The sequence below is a fragment of the Colius striatus genome, chromosome 7, assembly GCF_028858725.1.
Source record: "Colius striatus isolate bColStr4 chromosome 7, bColStr4.1.hap1, whole genome shotgun sequence".
Taxonomy (NCBI): Eukaryota; Metazoa; Chordata; class Aves; order Coliiformes; family Coliidae; genus Colius; species Colius striatus.
Genome location: NC_084765.1, coordinates 35,265,508 through 35,281,469, shown reverse-complemented (window position 1 = coordinate 35,281,469; position 15,962 = coordinate 35,265,508). Strand labels below are relative to the sequence as shown.

At 40.7% G+C, this 15,962-nt stretch overlaps 1 protein-coding gene across 1 annotated transcript in view; it reads right to left on the bottom strand.

The window, feature by feature from the left end:
- Nucleotides 1-976: 976 nt before the first annotated feature.
- AGBL1 (AGBL carboxypeptidase 1) overlaps nt 977-15,962 on the bottom strand; it is a 272,145-nt gene continuing 257,159 nt past the window's right edge. The window contains exon 23 of the mRNA XM_061999859.1: nt 977-1,583. Coding sequence (XP_061855843.1) covers nt 1,283-1,583 — 301 coding nt within the window. The 3' untranslated portion in view covers nt 977-1,282. The remainder of the gene's footprint in view (nt 1,584-15,962) is intronic.

Sequence of the window (15,962 nt, the reverse complement as noted above, 5' to 3'; positions counted from 1 at the left end):
ATTTGAGTTCAAGGCCACTGTCCATTTGCAGCAGCAGAGTCTGAGACGTGAGAAGTTCAGGCCATGTCAGGTGTGAGATGTAGAGATGTGGGCTTCAAGCTTGGGGGATATCAGGAACACACGTGGGTTCTCAGTCTGTGTTGGATTCTCAGGAATTAAGATCAAAGGAGAAGTTGTTCTGGCTGTTCTAACTGCTAGAACATGTCCTACGTATAACCTACTGGTAAAATCTTCTACTATATTAGTGTCTGGCACAATGGGGTCCTGTTAGCTAACAAAGAATAATCAAAATAAACAAAGCTAACAAAGAATAATCAGTCACTGGAGTGATTCTTGGGCTAAATTCACTCTTGGATATTGTCACCATCACTAATCTATTGACAAAATTCTGGGAAGCCCCCAACTGCCTCAAGAGAACATGTTTTTCTCCTTAGAATGCCCCAAAGTCCTCTCACTCTTAAGTAGCTTTAAATAGTAGCTCTAGTTCCCCAAGATGAACTGTTATATCTGTATTCTTTTAGCTGGAAGGATGTCTCACAGAGAAAATACAATTTCACAGCATCTGTGAAACAAATTCTGCACTTGGGCCCATCAGTTCAAGCATGAAGTGACTCAATAGAGATTGTGCTGTACTAGTTGATTGTAGCACAGCAGAGAGATGAATTTAGCCCAGGTTTCCAGATGACCACTCTGTATTGTCACTGGTGCTTCCCTTACACCGGCACACTGGATTTCCCACACTGTTGCTGAGATGTGACCAGCTCAGAAGCATGCACAGCCTGACACAATCTGTTGAATACATAAAAATTCTGATCAGACAGAAATCAGATACATGCTCTACAGCTCCAGAGAAATGAATGGCAACAGAGAGCTCTGGCCAAAAGCATCAGTAACTGTCACTCTTCCAGGCAAAGGCTTCTTCCCATAATATAAGCCTAAACTAGGAAAAGGAGACTCATCTCTGGTTCCTTGGTCTCAGAATACCATTCCTCAGGTCAGTCTATAAGAAACCACATACTACAGGCAGCTGTGCAACTGGGGATTACGTTTAGGAATGGATGATGTTCTCATATAGAACCATCTGTGTTGGTGGCCCCTCCCTCTGCCTTGTGTCCGAAGCATAAGGGGTCAGTCTCAGTATATTTGTATGTATACAAATTACACAATAATACAGTCAGTTTCAGAACTGGAGCAACACATCTGGGAAGGATGCTGAAGCTGGCAAAGAGGCAAGTGTGAGCGATAATTCATTGGTTTGCTGCTCTGCAAGACAAATCCTTGTTCACACAGGGCTGCTCTCAAAGCCACTGTATACCTCAACTGCTGTTGAACGCAGAGAGGTACTGTTGGAAGCTGGTTGGCTAGAAATGTAGAGCCCCCTGAGAGCCTTGGAGCTGCATGTCTGTCCTGTGATCACTGCCTCATCTTCTGTCTCTCCTTCCACCCATGAAAGGCACTCTTGGATCTCTTGGTCAAGTTCTGTGAAGTCCTCTTCACCATCAGAGCAACTGTCAGTGTTATAATCGATTTCTTCCACACAAGGAGGTTCATCATCAGTCTCCAGGCTGCTGTTGCTGCACCTTCTGCAGAAAAATCACAAGAGAGACTGGATGTCATCAAAGGAATATGTGTTCTCAAGGGGTAAGAGCAAGCAACAGGGAAATGCCTTTCCTGTATTCAATCCTGGCTCTGCTAAGAAGGCATGAGATGGCACTAAGCAAGATGCTGTAAGTCTTTGTATCTGTTTCACCACCTGTAAAATGAAGAGTGATACTTACCCACTCCCCAGGAGAAATGTATTGTATTGTTATCACTATTATTGCTATTGCTTATATGGAAACAGTGCTTTATATACTCACAACACCTTGAGGCATTTACAAGAAGATATACTAGAGGAGGGGGTATTCATTTTCAAAAAGGTTGCTGTTTAATCATCATCCACTTCCTTGTAGTTCCACATTTAGTGTGAGACCTATTTCATCCAGGTGGTTGAAGTGCTTTGGTATCTTTTCCTCCTTTTCTATGCAAGGTCAGAGCACTGCTTACAAGAGGCCATGCACACAGAAAACGGAAGGTCTTGGGTCTTCAAGCACACTGGCTCCAAGGAGGGCAGAAATACCCTGGAGTAGTTGTGTTTTGGAAGGAGTATGTCAAGGCTTTGACAGCATGACTTCCTGAGGAAGGGCAAAATTCAGAGACAAGTCTGAATGGACGAAGAGAGACTCTAAACAGATGTTACAGCTATGTCATCTGGCTCTCAGAAGGGTAGGTGACACCACCTTAGCCTCCTGCCATTTACTTACAGGAACAATCATGGGCTTTCTTCACATGTCCACTGTCAATACATATTTCATTAAGTTAGCCTAATGTAATATTTATGGCAGAATTGTGACCACCAGACTAGATGACTCGGGGAAATTGGGTCTTTCTCCTACCTAGATGTCCCGTTCCCACTTGGCCCTTAGCTGAGGAAGGCAGCTGGGTCATTTTCTGAGACCAGAAAAAAGCCTGTGGTTTCAATGCTGCCTGGATCAGTGTCTGCATGAATCACAGGGACAGATACTGTGCTTTTCACCTCCAGGTCAATGTTTTCAATCAGATACAAAGCAGGGGAATGTATTGCTTTGGGGTACTGGGAAAGGAATAATAATCTTCCACCTCTGGGCCAGAGCTTCTAATTTGTCCCAAGTCAGGAAGAACGAATGGCTTGGCAGATGGAGCATACACAGCTTTAATGTGTGGTCTGCTCATTTACATGTCAGTAACAGGAATAATCTTCCAGCTCTCAGCTGTTTCACAGCAGTGCCAGCATCTGAGGTTTCAGAACATACCAAAGGTGTAAAGTATTGCTTTTGGATGTATTGATCCCTTCTCTCTTCTGCACTCCAAAAAAAGGCGTAAGATTTTCCTAGCTTTGAGACTCCAGATCTTAACTGTATACAGACTCTGCAAGCAGAAACAAGTAGTGTCAACAGACTTCTCCTTCTCTGGCTGATCTCTGGCTTAGTTTACTTCAAAGGCTGGGTATAAAGGATTCTCTGAAAGCTTAATAGAGCTGTACAGCTTAAAAATAAATAAAAGAATAATTATGCACTTTTACAGCTTCTGGCTCCACTTCAGTGTGCTCAGAAATCTGGGTCAGGAAGAGCTCGCACTGAACTTGAGTATGTGACATGGAACAAAACAAACAAATCAGGTCAATTCTCTGAGCACAACCAGCAACAAGCAGTGGTCTCTACTGAGTCTGACCAGTGGGTTTGGTTTCTTTTCCTTGTTGTTTTTCATATACAGCCACAGCATGAATTACCATGATACCAAATGCCTATGATAATGCTCAAAGCTGACTAAACTCAGGGGAACCAGATTTTTCATTTATAAACTCAGTTCTTGCAGCTTTGCAATCAAAAAGAACCAGAGCATGCCTACTTTCAATATCGCACTTTTAGGTTTGGGAAGAGCTGCTAATCCCATTAGGATAAAGCATAGCTGCCACCCAACTCTCTGATATTTTACAGATGGAACAATTCAGTTTACAGTCCAGGAGCTGAAGGTCAAATGTTTGCATTAACAGCATAGTTGGAGGGTTTTTAAAGTCCTTATTGTTACACATAGCTGGGAAACTCAATAGCAGAGGAGCTTCTGAATTTTTTGATAGATGCTTTTAGGACTAGATTTCTGACATAAAGGAGAAAGAGACTCTTAGCATGAAAGCACTTCTTGTGGAAGGAACGTCTGGAAGACAACAAATAGAAAATGAAAGAGAAAAAACATTCAAAACTGCCATTTCCTTCAGGATATGCATATTTATGCAAAAAACCTTTGTATACGTTGCCTACATACATAGTACGCAGAACAACAAGACCATGACAATTCAATGCTTGGTCTGATATACTGCAAGGAGAGGTTCCTCACAAGTGAGATGTGTCTAGAATCACAGAATCTCAAGGGTTGGAAGGGACCTCAAAAGATCATCTAGTCCAAGCCCCATGCCAGAGCAGGACCACCTAGAGTAGGTCACACAGGAACTCATCCAGGGGGGGTTTGAATTTCTCCAGAGAAGGAGACTCCACAACCGATCTGGCAGTCCCTTTGAGTGTTCCCTTATCCTCACGGTGAAGAAATTCTTCCTTGTATTCCTCTGGAAACTCTTCTGTTCCAGCCTGTATCCATTGCCTCTTGTCCTATCATTGAACATCACTGAGAAGAGCCTGGCTCCATCCTCCTGACACCCACCCTTTATGCATTTGTAAACACTAATGAGGTCACCCCTCAGTCTCCTCTTCTCCAAGATAAAGAGCTGCAGCTCCCTCAGCCTTTTGTCACAAGGCAGATGCTCCACTCCATCATCTTGATGGGCCTGTGCTGAACTCTCTCCAGCAGCTCCTTGTTGTCGTGGTTTGGCCCAGCTGGCACAGAAGCACCACGACAGCCTCACAGTCTCAACTTCCTCTCACTGCCAATATGGGCAGTGATCACTGGTGACTTAAAAGTTGAAAGGCTCTTTATCACACTATCAAACTCTACAAACCAGCTACACCTCTACTATATGGAATTCTTCATACCAATAATTCACTTTCTGCTGCAGGGACATTTAGAACACATAACAAATCCATATGAATGGGCTGGTTCAAACAAGCTGGTTAGAGGTTCTTCTGAAAGAGGAGAGGTGGCAGCGAGCGACATGTGGGAGCAAGCTAACTCCCACTAACAGAGCCATCAAAGTCATTGCATGTCACTTCTCCACAAGGAGCAGCTCCTTTAGGAAAGAATGCAAATGGTGAAATGCAGTAATAAGCACAAATGTCAATATCTTGACTACTGCACACCATTGCAGAGGGTGTGGTTTACTTTCCTAGCCAACAAAGAGTTGTGGGGTTTTTGTTAGGGGTAGGACCTTGGTATTTTAGTTTGTTTGTTTATGGTTTTAATTTGATTTTTAAAACCTGCAAAAGAATTTCTCCCATCAAAAAAACCAACAAACAAAAGCAACCACAAAACAAAAAGAAAAAACAAAAAACCCGGGGGACATGAAACAGATTTACCAAAGAATAATGGTGTTGTCTTACAGAAGGTAAACAATGAGGAAAACCAATGACATTACATTAGAGGACTCCAAGACAAATATAGTCTATGAATAACACTGAACGTGAATGCAGTACAGAAGAGGGGGAGGGAAGGCTGGTTGTATATCTACAGCCAACAGTCCTCTAGTTATCACCATAAAACACATATGCATGCTGGTTGATCTATTAATTCAAAACCTACAGCCTCGTAGCCCTCATCTATTCCAGCCGATGGGAGCCACAACAGCAATTTGCAACTTTATGATGTGATAAATAGAGTTTCTTTGTTTTGATTTTTAATTTGCATATTTATTGAGATATGACTTGATCTTAATTATTTCTCCTTTTCTGTGTGGGTGTGTGTGTTTGTTTGCTTGGTTTTGGAAAACAAGCAAGCTTTGGTACTCTGTAAAATAACTCTGGGTATTTTCTGACTTCATATGATGAGAAGGAGAAAGGAGACCAGTTGCCCCTTATATGTCAGCATAACTGGAGCTATCTGGTATGACTTGTAAACATTTCCATCAGGTGCTTCCAGCAAACTCCCCGATCTGTTAGGTCACAGCTGGACAGAAACTTCAACAGTCAGGTGTTCTGCTGAACTGCACATAAGGTAAGAGTCTGTAGTTGTGGTTGATAACTATAGCTACATGCTGTACATGGTGATGACTGGTGATCTCTCTTCCATGCATATTTTTCTTTCATTTGTACATACAGTTCCAGGTCATGGAGAAAAACTAGAGTTTTCCCAAGTAATTTCTTGAGAGTTTTCACTCACATTTTGCTCGTGTGGCAGGTCACTCACTCTGTGCATTCTACTGACTGGCTCAAAATAGAACGTGTTTTACGTTTTCTGCTGGAAAGAACAGGCACTGACAACTGTCCCTCTTAGGGAATCTGTGACTATTGTTCAGGGTTGCTGCTTGACCTTCACTTGACAGGCCTCACAGTCGCAGTGCTTTAGAGAAGGAAATGGAGCATTTACTTTTTTTTCCACATTGCTCCTCTTGTGAAATTTGCTGCAGTCTTTCCAGAGCAAAACTGGGAGTGGGTGGTTAAATGTTTCACACAAAAAGGAGGAAAACACTAAGTCTGGGGACCACTGCTGGTCATGGACATGCCAAAGACTCATGTGAAGAATGCATCAACAAAGAAACAAGCATGTCTTCATCTTCCCTCTGCAGTGAATAGTAACATCTCAGTAGATGCATAATCACCTTGACTGTAACCTTATTTTCTCCTTTCCTTAAACCTTCTCTCTATCATGATATGTCTCAATCCTTTGGAAGCTGCCCAAGGCAGGAATGTGGCCGTATATAATGAGCCAAGCACGTCTCTGATACAGTTCATAGACTAAATAAGGCAGGAAATGGCTTTCTTGATTTTTTTTCAAGATATCAGACATTTCTCTGTGAGAAAACAGAGAAAAGGATTTATGTCTGACCTAAACAGGATGAGTTGTCAGCAATTACAGGAGCATCTGTATGAAAGAAGGATGTGATGTTTATCCAACTCAAGAAGGGACTGGAGACCCCAGCAAGTTCCCTGACCACAGTTACCACTTATGCAGAAGGGGAATCTCTCATTCTTTCCCAACAAAGGTTTACCAATTGGATGAACAGTTATATATGTGCTGGTAAATTAACTGGCCTGCAGGTTTCAAAGATATGCTGCCTTCCCTTCAGGGAATAGGGCTTGCCTTGCCCTTCTGGGTTTTTTTGACAGTGAAATTCCACCTATGTCACCAAATCTAAAAGGGTGTGTGGTCTTGCACAGTTTTTCTTTTGAGGAATCTATATGTTTTATTAAAAGTATTTTACAGGAACACTGCTTCTGAAGTCTTGTAATGAATCTAAAATGAAACTTCAAGCAGCAGCATTTGTAGTTATCCCAGAGTACAATTCTCCCATTAATGGCTTCATAAAGTAGTATTTTAGGACATAAATGAAACAACTATTATACTTTGAGGTAATTACACCTGTAAGAAATACACTGCAGCAACAAGATGCCAAGAAAGAAGGACTTTAGTCTGCCCTTTGTGTCTTGATTCCCTTGCTACAAGGTGTGGTGCACACCTTGTAATGACTTTCTAATTTCATCTCCGCAACTCAGGAGCTCCCCAGACAGTGGCCTGGCTTCCTCTCCTGCCTGAGACAAGCCAGACAAGGCTCTATTTAGTCACCAAGGGAGGGGATCAGCTACATACTGATGCAAGATGGCTCCAGCTCAAAAAACTGTTGCATCCGCCTCCTTTGTTGCTACACAGTAAACAATAACAAAATGAACTTTGTAGGCTCTCATGAGAATTCCCTTTCCAAAGACTCTTTGCCAAGGACTTTTGCATCCTATAACATCTCCTGAGAAAATGAGTGCTAAGCCCAAGGCCATGCCAGGTGCCCTGGCTTTCAGCCCACCATAGCCCATCCTTTCACGAACAATATGAACGTAATTAAACTCTGCCTTGAATTCTGTTTGCTGTGGCTGAGGGATGTTTGGTCTTGTTTTGAGTGTAGGTTGGTGTGGGTTTTTTTCTTCCTGCTGCAAATAGCCAAGAGAAAGGTGTCATTCATTGCTAAGACTCGTACTAATTAGAATTTCAGGAGTTCCCAGGGTACTTGTAGTCTGTAATATTTATAATTGATTTGGCCAGATTAAAAATGGATGTCTGGTGCACCAGTTAGATAAGTAAGGAGCAAGTGGGGCTTTATCATTAAGAGAGAAAGGAATAAATAAAGGGAGAGCGTGAAGAACAAGAAATAGGCTGACTCCTGGCCAATACTGTCCCCTAATGTTCATTCAGGCTTGCAACAATTTAGCCCTGGACAGCATTTTACTTGCATCTATCTGGTAACCCTCTTAGTCTGCTCAGGAATGACTGTTTCTATTCTCCTATTTGGTGAGAAGATGACTGATGCCTACTAGAAGAGCAGAGAAGATGTTGAGTACACAAATCTCATTACACATGGTTGGGAAACTGAAAAGCCCTGTATGAATATGAAGAACTGCATTTAATTGAGTTACACCATGTCATTGGCACAGCTTCCATCTTTCTGTGGAAGATGAGGCTGTATGGAGGACAATCAGGCATTTTCCTCCCATTTAAAAGGAGCTAGCTTGGCATTATATGACTTTCCTAGATTCCAGGTATCTCAGTTCAAATTGAGGCACGTTTCTAATGCTAAGGAAATTCACATGAGCTGGTCTTTAAACTTGCAGGATGGAAAGCTGGTGAGAAGCTAGAGGGTGTGGATTCTTTCTTATGAACAATCATTATTTCCTTCCTGATGGAGAACCAATCCACATATCAGTGCAGGGCTAACACTGCATCTTTGGCATTCTTACAGCTGTAGGCTTATAAGCATTAATAAAACCGACTGACTTGAACAGATACAAGTTAGCAACGAAATGGAGTTGTGAGAGCAGTGCAAACCCCAAAGATAACTAGGTTTCTTCCTCTTACCTTTCAACCATTCTTAGGTTTTGTCTCTTTTTTTCTCTTTAATAAGTTTACATTTCAGCACATGAAAACATCATCCTGTGTGTATTTTAAGATAGATTTGTGAACTTCTATATTCTCTTTGGTTTGTGATAATGCATTCTTTCACACAGTTCAATAGCTGGCTTGGACAAAACACTAAAGACCTTATAATTCTGCTGCTTGGAAAGGCAGACATGAACAAAGCAGCTACATCCCCACCAGCACTGAAAAGCTAAATCAGGGTGCTGAGTTAAGTTTCTGATTACCTATGGGGAGAAATTACAGACAAGTCTAAGTGTGGGCATAAGCATGGCAAACTCTGGCTATGTCTCTACAGATTGTATATCCTGGTAAATTTCAGTCACACCAAACAAGTTCATCCACCCTGCACAAGCTGGAAACTGTTCATTCACCTAAAACTGGCATCCAGCACTGGCTTCTGTGTGAATTCCTTGGTGACAGGACATGTCCCTGAAGGAAACTTGAGACCTGATTTCCTATATCTGCACCACTACGTCCTCGAGATTTGAGCCAAAGTCACAGAATCATAGAATCACTTCATTTGGAAAAGTCCTTTAAGATCATCAGTCCAGTTAAGTCATAGACACCAGAATTCAGCCCTGGAACACAAATTTTAAACAAGTTGATGACATTTACAAGAAGAATCATGATATATTCTGTCACTGTTGGGAGACTGAGTTAAGAATGTCTTGTGAAAGCATAGTCCTGAACTTGCTTTTTAGATCTACAGTGCAATAAAACTTGGTGTTTATTTGAAGGAACAATATCACATAGCATCAGCTCTGGACCAGCACACAGGCAGCCCAAACCATGTTTACTGTTGAAATGAATTAGGGGTTCTTATCTAATGAGTACCTGTGAGACACCTCACTGATATGTTTTGCTACCTTTGGCTAGATGTTGGAGTCTTATGCTAAACAAAAATTTATGGCCAGCTCCAACGAAGCAACTAACAGTAAATGATTTAAAATCTAATCCGTTGTGGTCTTCTTGTAGTCATTAAAAATGGGACATAAACACAGGAAATAAAAGGTAGGTGACATACAATAGCTGGGATAACATCCATCCACCAGACAGCACTGTCAATGGCCTGAATTTAGTCTTGAGCTCAAGAATCAAAATAAATGTTTCCAAACCAGATAAAATTTTGGCTTTCTGCAGTTTCAGTTTCCTGTGGAAATATGAGCAGTGAAGTCTCCCTGTGTGGGAAGGTATTTACTAAGACTACTGGAACTCATTAGGACTCTGAATAATGTAAGAGTTGCTGAAAATATCATTTTGAAAATGTTTGGGAGCTTTTCTCACAGTGTCTCTATCTCAAACATTTTCTTCTCAAGATGATAATCACATTATTGATGACACTTAGCAGTCCAGGCACAATAATACAGGAAGATTATTGGAATCCTTGTAACTGCTTTAGGGTGCTTCCAGTAATTGGGACATTGTCACTGCAGGAGGGAAAGAAATGTGGAAAGCTTTTACTTTAGATGCTGAAAATTTGTACTGATGAGGACAAATAATGTAGAGGCATGCAGGTTCTCCTGGGTTCTTATTTCCCTTGGTGCTGTTTCATATAATTCTACTGACTTCATCCAAGTTTTGTAATTGGTTCTACACATTTAATTTCAAAAATCAAAATTCCATCTGTATATATCCCTTAGTTCTCTCTGAAAGACTTAAAGGATTTGGGATTTTGAAAGCAAAATGTTTTAAGATAGCCAAGACATGTCTAGACTGTATTTTAGTTACATATCTGTATTATGCACAGTGCATTTTTGGGGTCAGATAACTATACATACAAATACTTGCTTGCACACCAGATGACAGATAGACATCTAATTACCTGACTGAACTAAGAACTTCTGTAAATAACTAAATTCCAATCACTATACCCCTTGGAGGAGAAAGAAACTTCCTGGTTACTAGCTTTTCTTCTTGAAAGTCTATTTTTAGCTGATAACCACTCAAAAACATCTGTCTATCATAGATATGTACATATGTTTGTGTGTATGTATATATCTGTATAAGCACACAAAGTAGATCATCATCCCTTATCTGTCTTTTCATGCAAATAGACAAATAATAGATACACATATCTGTATGTATGTATACACTCAGACACATACCTGTACATCAACACAACTACATGGTTTGCAATTTATTCAGAGCACAATTGTCATTACAAGATATAGGAGGTCTCAGGAGATACTCCTCAAGCTATCTGAGAAGTAATGATAGGCGACCACTGAACCTTGATGCTATTGCATACAAATGGAAGCAACCTCAGGGAAAGAGCTGGCTACTGACCAGGGAAACTAGTTCTTTGACTCTAAGTCTTCAGATGAGTGTTGAAAAAGAAGCAGGTCACCAAAATGAGAACTTAGACCATCTGGGTAGGACTTGACATGTATTAGGATGGTCAACAGACAGCCAGAAACAGTTGTCTAAAACACAAAGTGTTATTATCAGCTATTTGAGAGCTTAAACTAAAAGTTAAAAGCCAGACTGTGTGGGAAAAGTTAAGATTTAGGATTCTCAGTAAGAAAATATGGATGTATTCCTGTTCTACATGAACTCCTCTTGTACTTTTTAAAGTAAGGAATGACTGTTTCAGAAACAGTCTGAACCCATCTGCATAGCTCTTTTCACTCTCACAGTCACGTGTCTTGAAATGAGTAAACAATGATCAGAACTAGAAGTATTGAGCTCTGGTAAAAAGAATGATTCTGGTTCTGGAGTGTCCAGAGAAAGGAGAGGGTATGATACTCTCTGGGGTTTATCACTGAATTCTTCTTTTAAGGAAAGCCTTGAGGCAAATCTCCTCTTAAGGGTTGCAGAAAAGGGTTTCTGGAGCATACTGAAAACAATTAATTTAAAGCCAACGTGATGGCAAAGCTCTGAAATCTAAGAGGTGCCAGCTGTCAGACATCACTCAACATAATGACCTCTCAAAGTACCTTCATCTCTATAAGGTCCTACATTATAACAGGTTTCTTGAAATAAATCCAACACAAATCTGCAAAATCATAATCCCCCTAAAAGTTATGCATTTCATTCTAGGATGTTCATCATAACTAGTCTGAGAAACTTCCCGTACTGTAAAAAGTTCTGAGGTTGATATCCAACTTTTGTTCTCATTCTCTCCTGTGGAGAACAAACATGCTTACTCAATTTCATAATTAGGAGAGTGGGAGAGTGTTTCTCTGTCTGTTTAGCCATAAGAATAAAAGGCAGAGAAGGCAAGGTCAAAGAAATCTATCTTACCCTTAAAGCAAGTGGAGTTTATAGTAGAAACATCTGATGAAATACGTGTGAACATAGATAACCGATAACAGGTCCAGGTCAAAACTTCAGCCTCTGTCCTCATCCTAAATCTTCTCTCAGACATAATGAGATTCAGATAAAACAAATCCAAACACTCTTGTTCAATATATTTCAAAACATTCTGATCAGTTGTGTTTTTAACACCATATGGAACCAAATCCAAAACCTTGCTTAACCTCGCTCATTATGAGGCTGATTTGCATATGATTTGGACTCCATTAAGGACAACAAAAAAATATTGGCTACAGCATATAAATGGCAACTCTTGTTAATTCCTTGATCTTGTCGAAGCCCTGCCAGATGTTTCATGAAGAATAGCAAATATTTCATCATGCTCTCCCTGCCTCCTAAAATTTATCTGTCAGGAATTGCAAGGATGAATTTCAGTGGTTTAGCATGCAAGAGAAACGATAGGCATGAAGGGCTGACACAGATATCAAGTACCACATTCATCCTACTTCAGAACTCAAACAGGGTTTAAAGGGATTCTTCACACCTGAAGGACCTACCAGGCACGAGCACATGACTTCCAGTAAAGAGAGGAAAAAGGAAAAACAGTAACCATTTCCTCTGACCTAGGCAGTGACAAAAGTTGCCATTGTTTTTTATTGTACATAAGACCTTCTAATAGTCTTCTGTGTTTCTATTGTGGGTATTTAATAATGTCCCACTTGTAATACAGGGAGATGCTGTTTTCAAACGAATCCATTTGTAGGTTGTAGCATCTATCAGTTCCCAGCAGGGAACAATTGTTAAAATCACTGTTAACATGAGTATTTCCTGAATATTTTATAAAAATCAATTTTCAAATGCCTGCCAAAATGTTCTGTGTGTTTTACCTGAAACTTGCAAACACGTTTTCTTACTTCTCTACATTTATGGATGCATATATAAATTCCCTCTAAAACTCTTAAAAGAATACTAACACATTACAGAAACAGGCATATTCTGAGTGAAAGCTCAAGCAACATAAACTGACAAAAGTCTTCATTTAATCAAAACAAGACATGCATTTGGATGGATGGGACAAATTAGAGCACAGCTTGCAGAGCAATGAAACAATCACTTCCTAGAGAACCACCTTGAGCATTTAATGTCACACTCTGATTTACAACCAAAAATGATAAAGGGTCAGCTCTTGTGTGCAGAGTAAGTGCCTGAAAAGCTATGCCAGACTGTGCATCAGGGGGAAGTTAAATCATAAGATTAAAACACTTGGGTTTGAAAGATATGGGTTCTACATTCAGTGGGTTCACAGTCACTTTGAGCACATTGCTTTTCTCTCTTTGCCTCAGTTCCCTAATAACATGGACACAGAAGGCTCCACCACTTTATTTGGCTGCCAAGCTTATGGCATAGTAGCAGAGCCAGGCTGTGTCTGAAGCTTTCCATCATCTATCTAGCATGAACAAGGGTGCAAAGCTGTTTAATTACCTCTTCTACGTAAGCATCTTTCTCTCTACTGAAGCAGCAAGGAAATAGAGGCTTAATAACCTTGGTGAGTCTGGTCCAAACTAAGGCTTCAATAAAGAAAACAGCAAGTTTCCAGATCCATTAGGGAAAGAAGTGAGTGTTATGCTTTTGCCAGGCAGGAATGAAGAGTTTAGCTGGAGGAATGGTGAGGACTCCTGCTGACATCAGGAGGAGAGAGGAGTGCTTGTAATATTGAGGATTAGCTGCCAGGTCATATTTCAAAGAGAAACACTGTAATTCTTGAACTACTGAAAACAACTGAAGTCATAAAACCAAAGAGGAAATTATTCAGATGGGAAAGAAACTGTCACAAGCTGCCAGAATTTCTGTACCCAGTCTGGCCTCTGATTTTAATCTGTCCAACTAGCCTGTCTAGTAGAAGAAACCAGCCATCCAGTTTGAGGTAGCAAAGGCTAAGGACTTGTGCATACTGGTTCCAGTGGACATGAAAACCTCATTAGTCAGGAAACTTTGTATTTCCTGGCATTTGCCTTTGTATTTCTGTTTTCCTAGCTCCTCATCTTGTCTCCTTGCTTCAGGAAACTGCTTATTGCGCCAAAATAAAGTGACGTCTGCTCTCCTCATGGTGGATTCTGTCTTCCAGGAACTGAAATATCAAGAAAAGACCAGATTGTGAGCTGTTCTGGCTCATGAATTTGCCCCCAAGGCACTGAGAAAGCCCACAAAAATGATATTTGCCATCTATAAAGAGCACAATCCAAGTGCCAGAATATACAAACAGACTTTACAGAGGGGATGCATTTGGGAAGGTTATATTCATGACTGCATATAAGGTTTCCTGACTGCTGTGTGCTGTGGTAGAATCTCTGTTCTTCTCCATCCGATCATGGTGGCATTGTTTTCCCCATAGACCCTTTTGCTGCACCAGCTTCACATAGGTATCCCCATTATAACATTTCTAGCATCAGTAATACAAAACCCTTTAAAAAACCACTGTATGCTACTGAAGGCTCTTGGAATGGTGGAGATAATAGTATGGTAAAGCTGGTGTAGCCAAGTCACACTGCTGCTGACTTCACCCTGAGTTTGCCAGGCTTATGCTGGACTTTCTCTTTTTCTGCACAGCCAACTTGACAATAAATTGTGTCAGATTTAATGATGCATGATACAGGCAATTCAGTATCAAGGAGAAACAAAGCATCTCCGAGGTAAGGTGGGTTATCAGCTCAGCTCAAAAAGAAGACCATCAAGAAACACTGCCAAGGTGATTTCAGAAATCTATAATTTAGATGTTACCTTAAGCCTAAAACTTTGTTTGAAAACTTCATACTTCTCACAGGCAAAGCCCAGGAGGATCAGACCAGCTATCAGTCCAGTAGACAAAGTAATACACTTACTGTATATGAAGTGCTGTACACATGAAAGGTACAGGAAGAATGGCAACATTATGAAGTTTTATCCTGCAAGGAATCAAAGCTGTTATTATACAGCAGTTTTCTCAGGGCTATTACACTCCATTGCTTACCCACCAATCAGCTTACCTTTCTGGGCTTCCCAAACAATATGAATCACTTTTAAATAACAATGCATTTACTTTACATACCAGCTTTGCAGGCTGAAGCACCCCATACTGCTTCCTGAAAAGGGAAGCAGCCTGATTTATAAGGAGAGGTCTGCTGGTGTGCGTGGTGCTGCACTAGCACGTCCCAGCTGGGCAGCTGAACTTCTGAATAGCATCACTCATCACTAACTTTGCATCCATTTCTGAGGCAGGGAACAACACTGCTTTAAATCTTGTCATTTTTAGAACAGAAAGGGAATAATTCTAAATTCAGTGAAGAGCCAGGGCAATAATTCGAAGGGATGAAAAATGTAAGAAATATGCCCTGTGTCAAAACTTGGCAAAGGTGCAAGTCCTAGGTCTCCAATTCTTAATTCTCAGAATATTGCTTGGTTTGCTAGTAAGGATTACTGTGCAATGACAATCACTGGATGATAATTGTAACAGCAGTGAGAGGCTGTGGCAGTTTTCACATCACCCTTATATGCTATACTTCATAGGTGGTCACTATGGAAAGGCACAGTACAAATTGCAGATGCTTCTGGAAGAGTGGTGTCTGTTTGTGTGGTTCTGGGAAAGTATAAGGCTTGGAAGTGGCAAAGAAAGATCAGAGGGGCTGTATACACTGACGCAGAGTATTCCTTAGGAAGACTTTTTCAGCTATGCTCCTGGAAACAGGTCTCAGCAAAAGACAACACAGAACGTGCTCATTGCCTTTCTCTGACACATATTTACTGTCAATGTCTCCTATGAGTTTAGGAGAAAAAAACCCAGCATTAAATACATCCACACAATCAGGGTCATATAAACCAAAGCTGCTAAGGATTAATTCATTAAGCAAAATAGGTAAATTGTAAGTCCAAAGATCTGTGAGGATGGATGAGAATCCTACACCAGAGGCCAACAGCTCTAGGTTGAGAGAGATACTTCCTTTTGCCTTCTTATGCTGTTCTAGACATTTCTCATGAAAGAGAAGACTATGGAGAGACAATCAAGGAAAGTTTTCTGAGCTATCCATTCCCTTATTGCTTTTAAAATCTACCACCTCAGAAGCTTGTCACACTCTTCTCCCACGCTACAC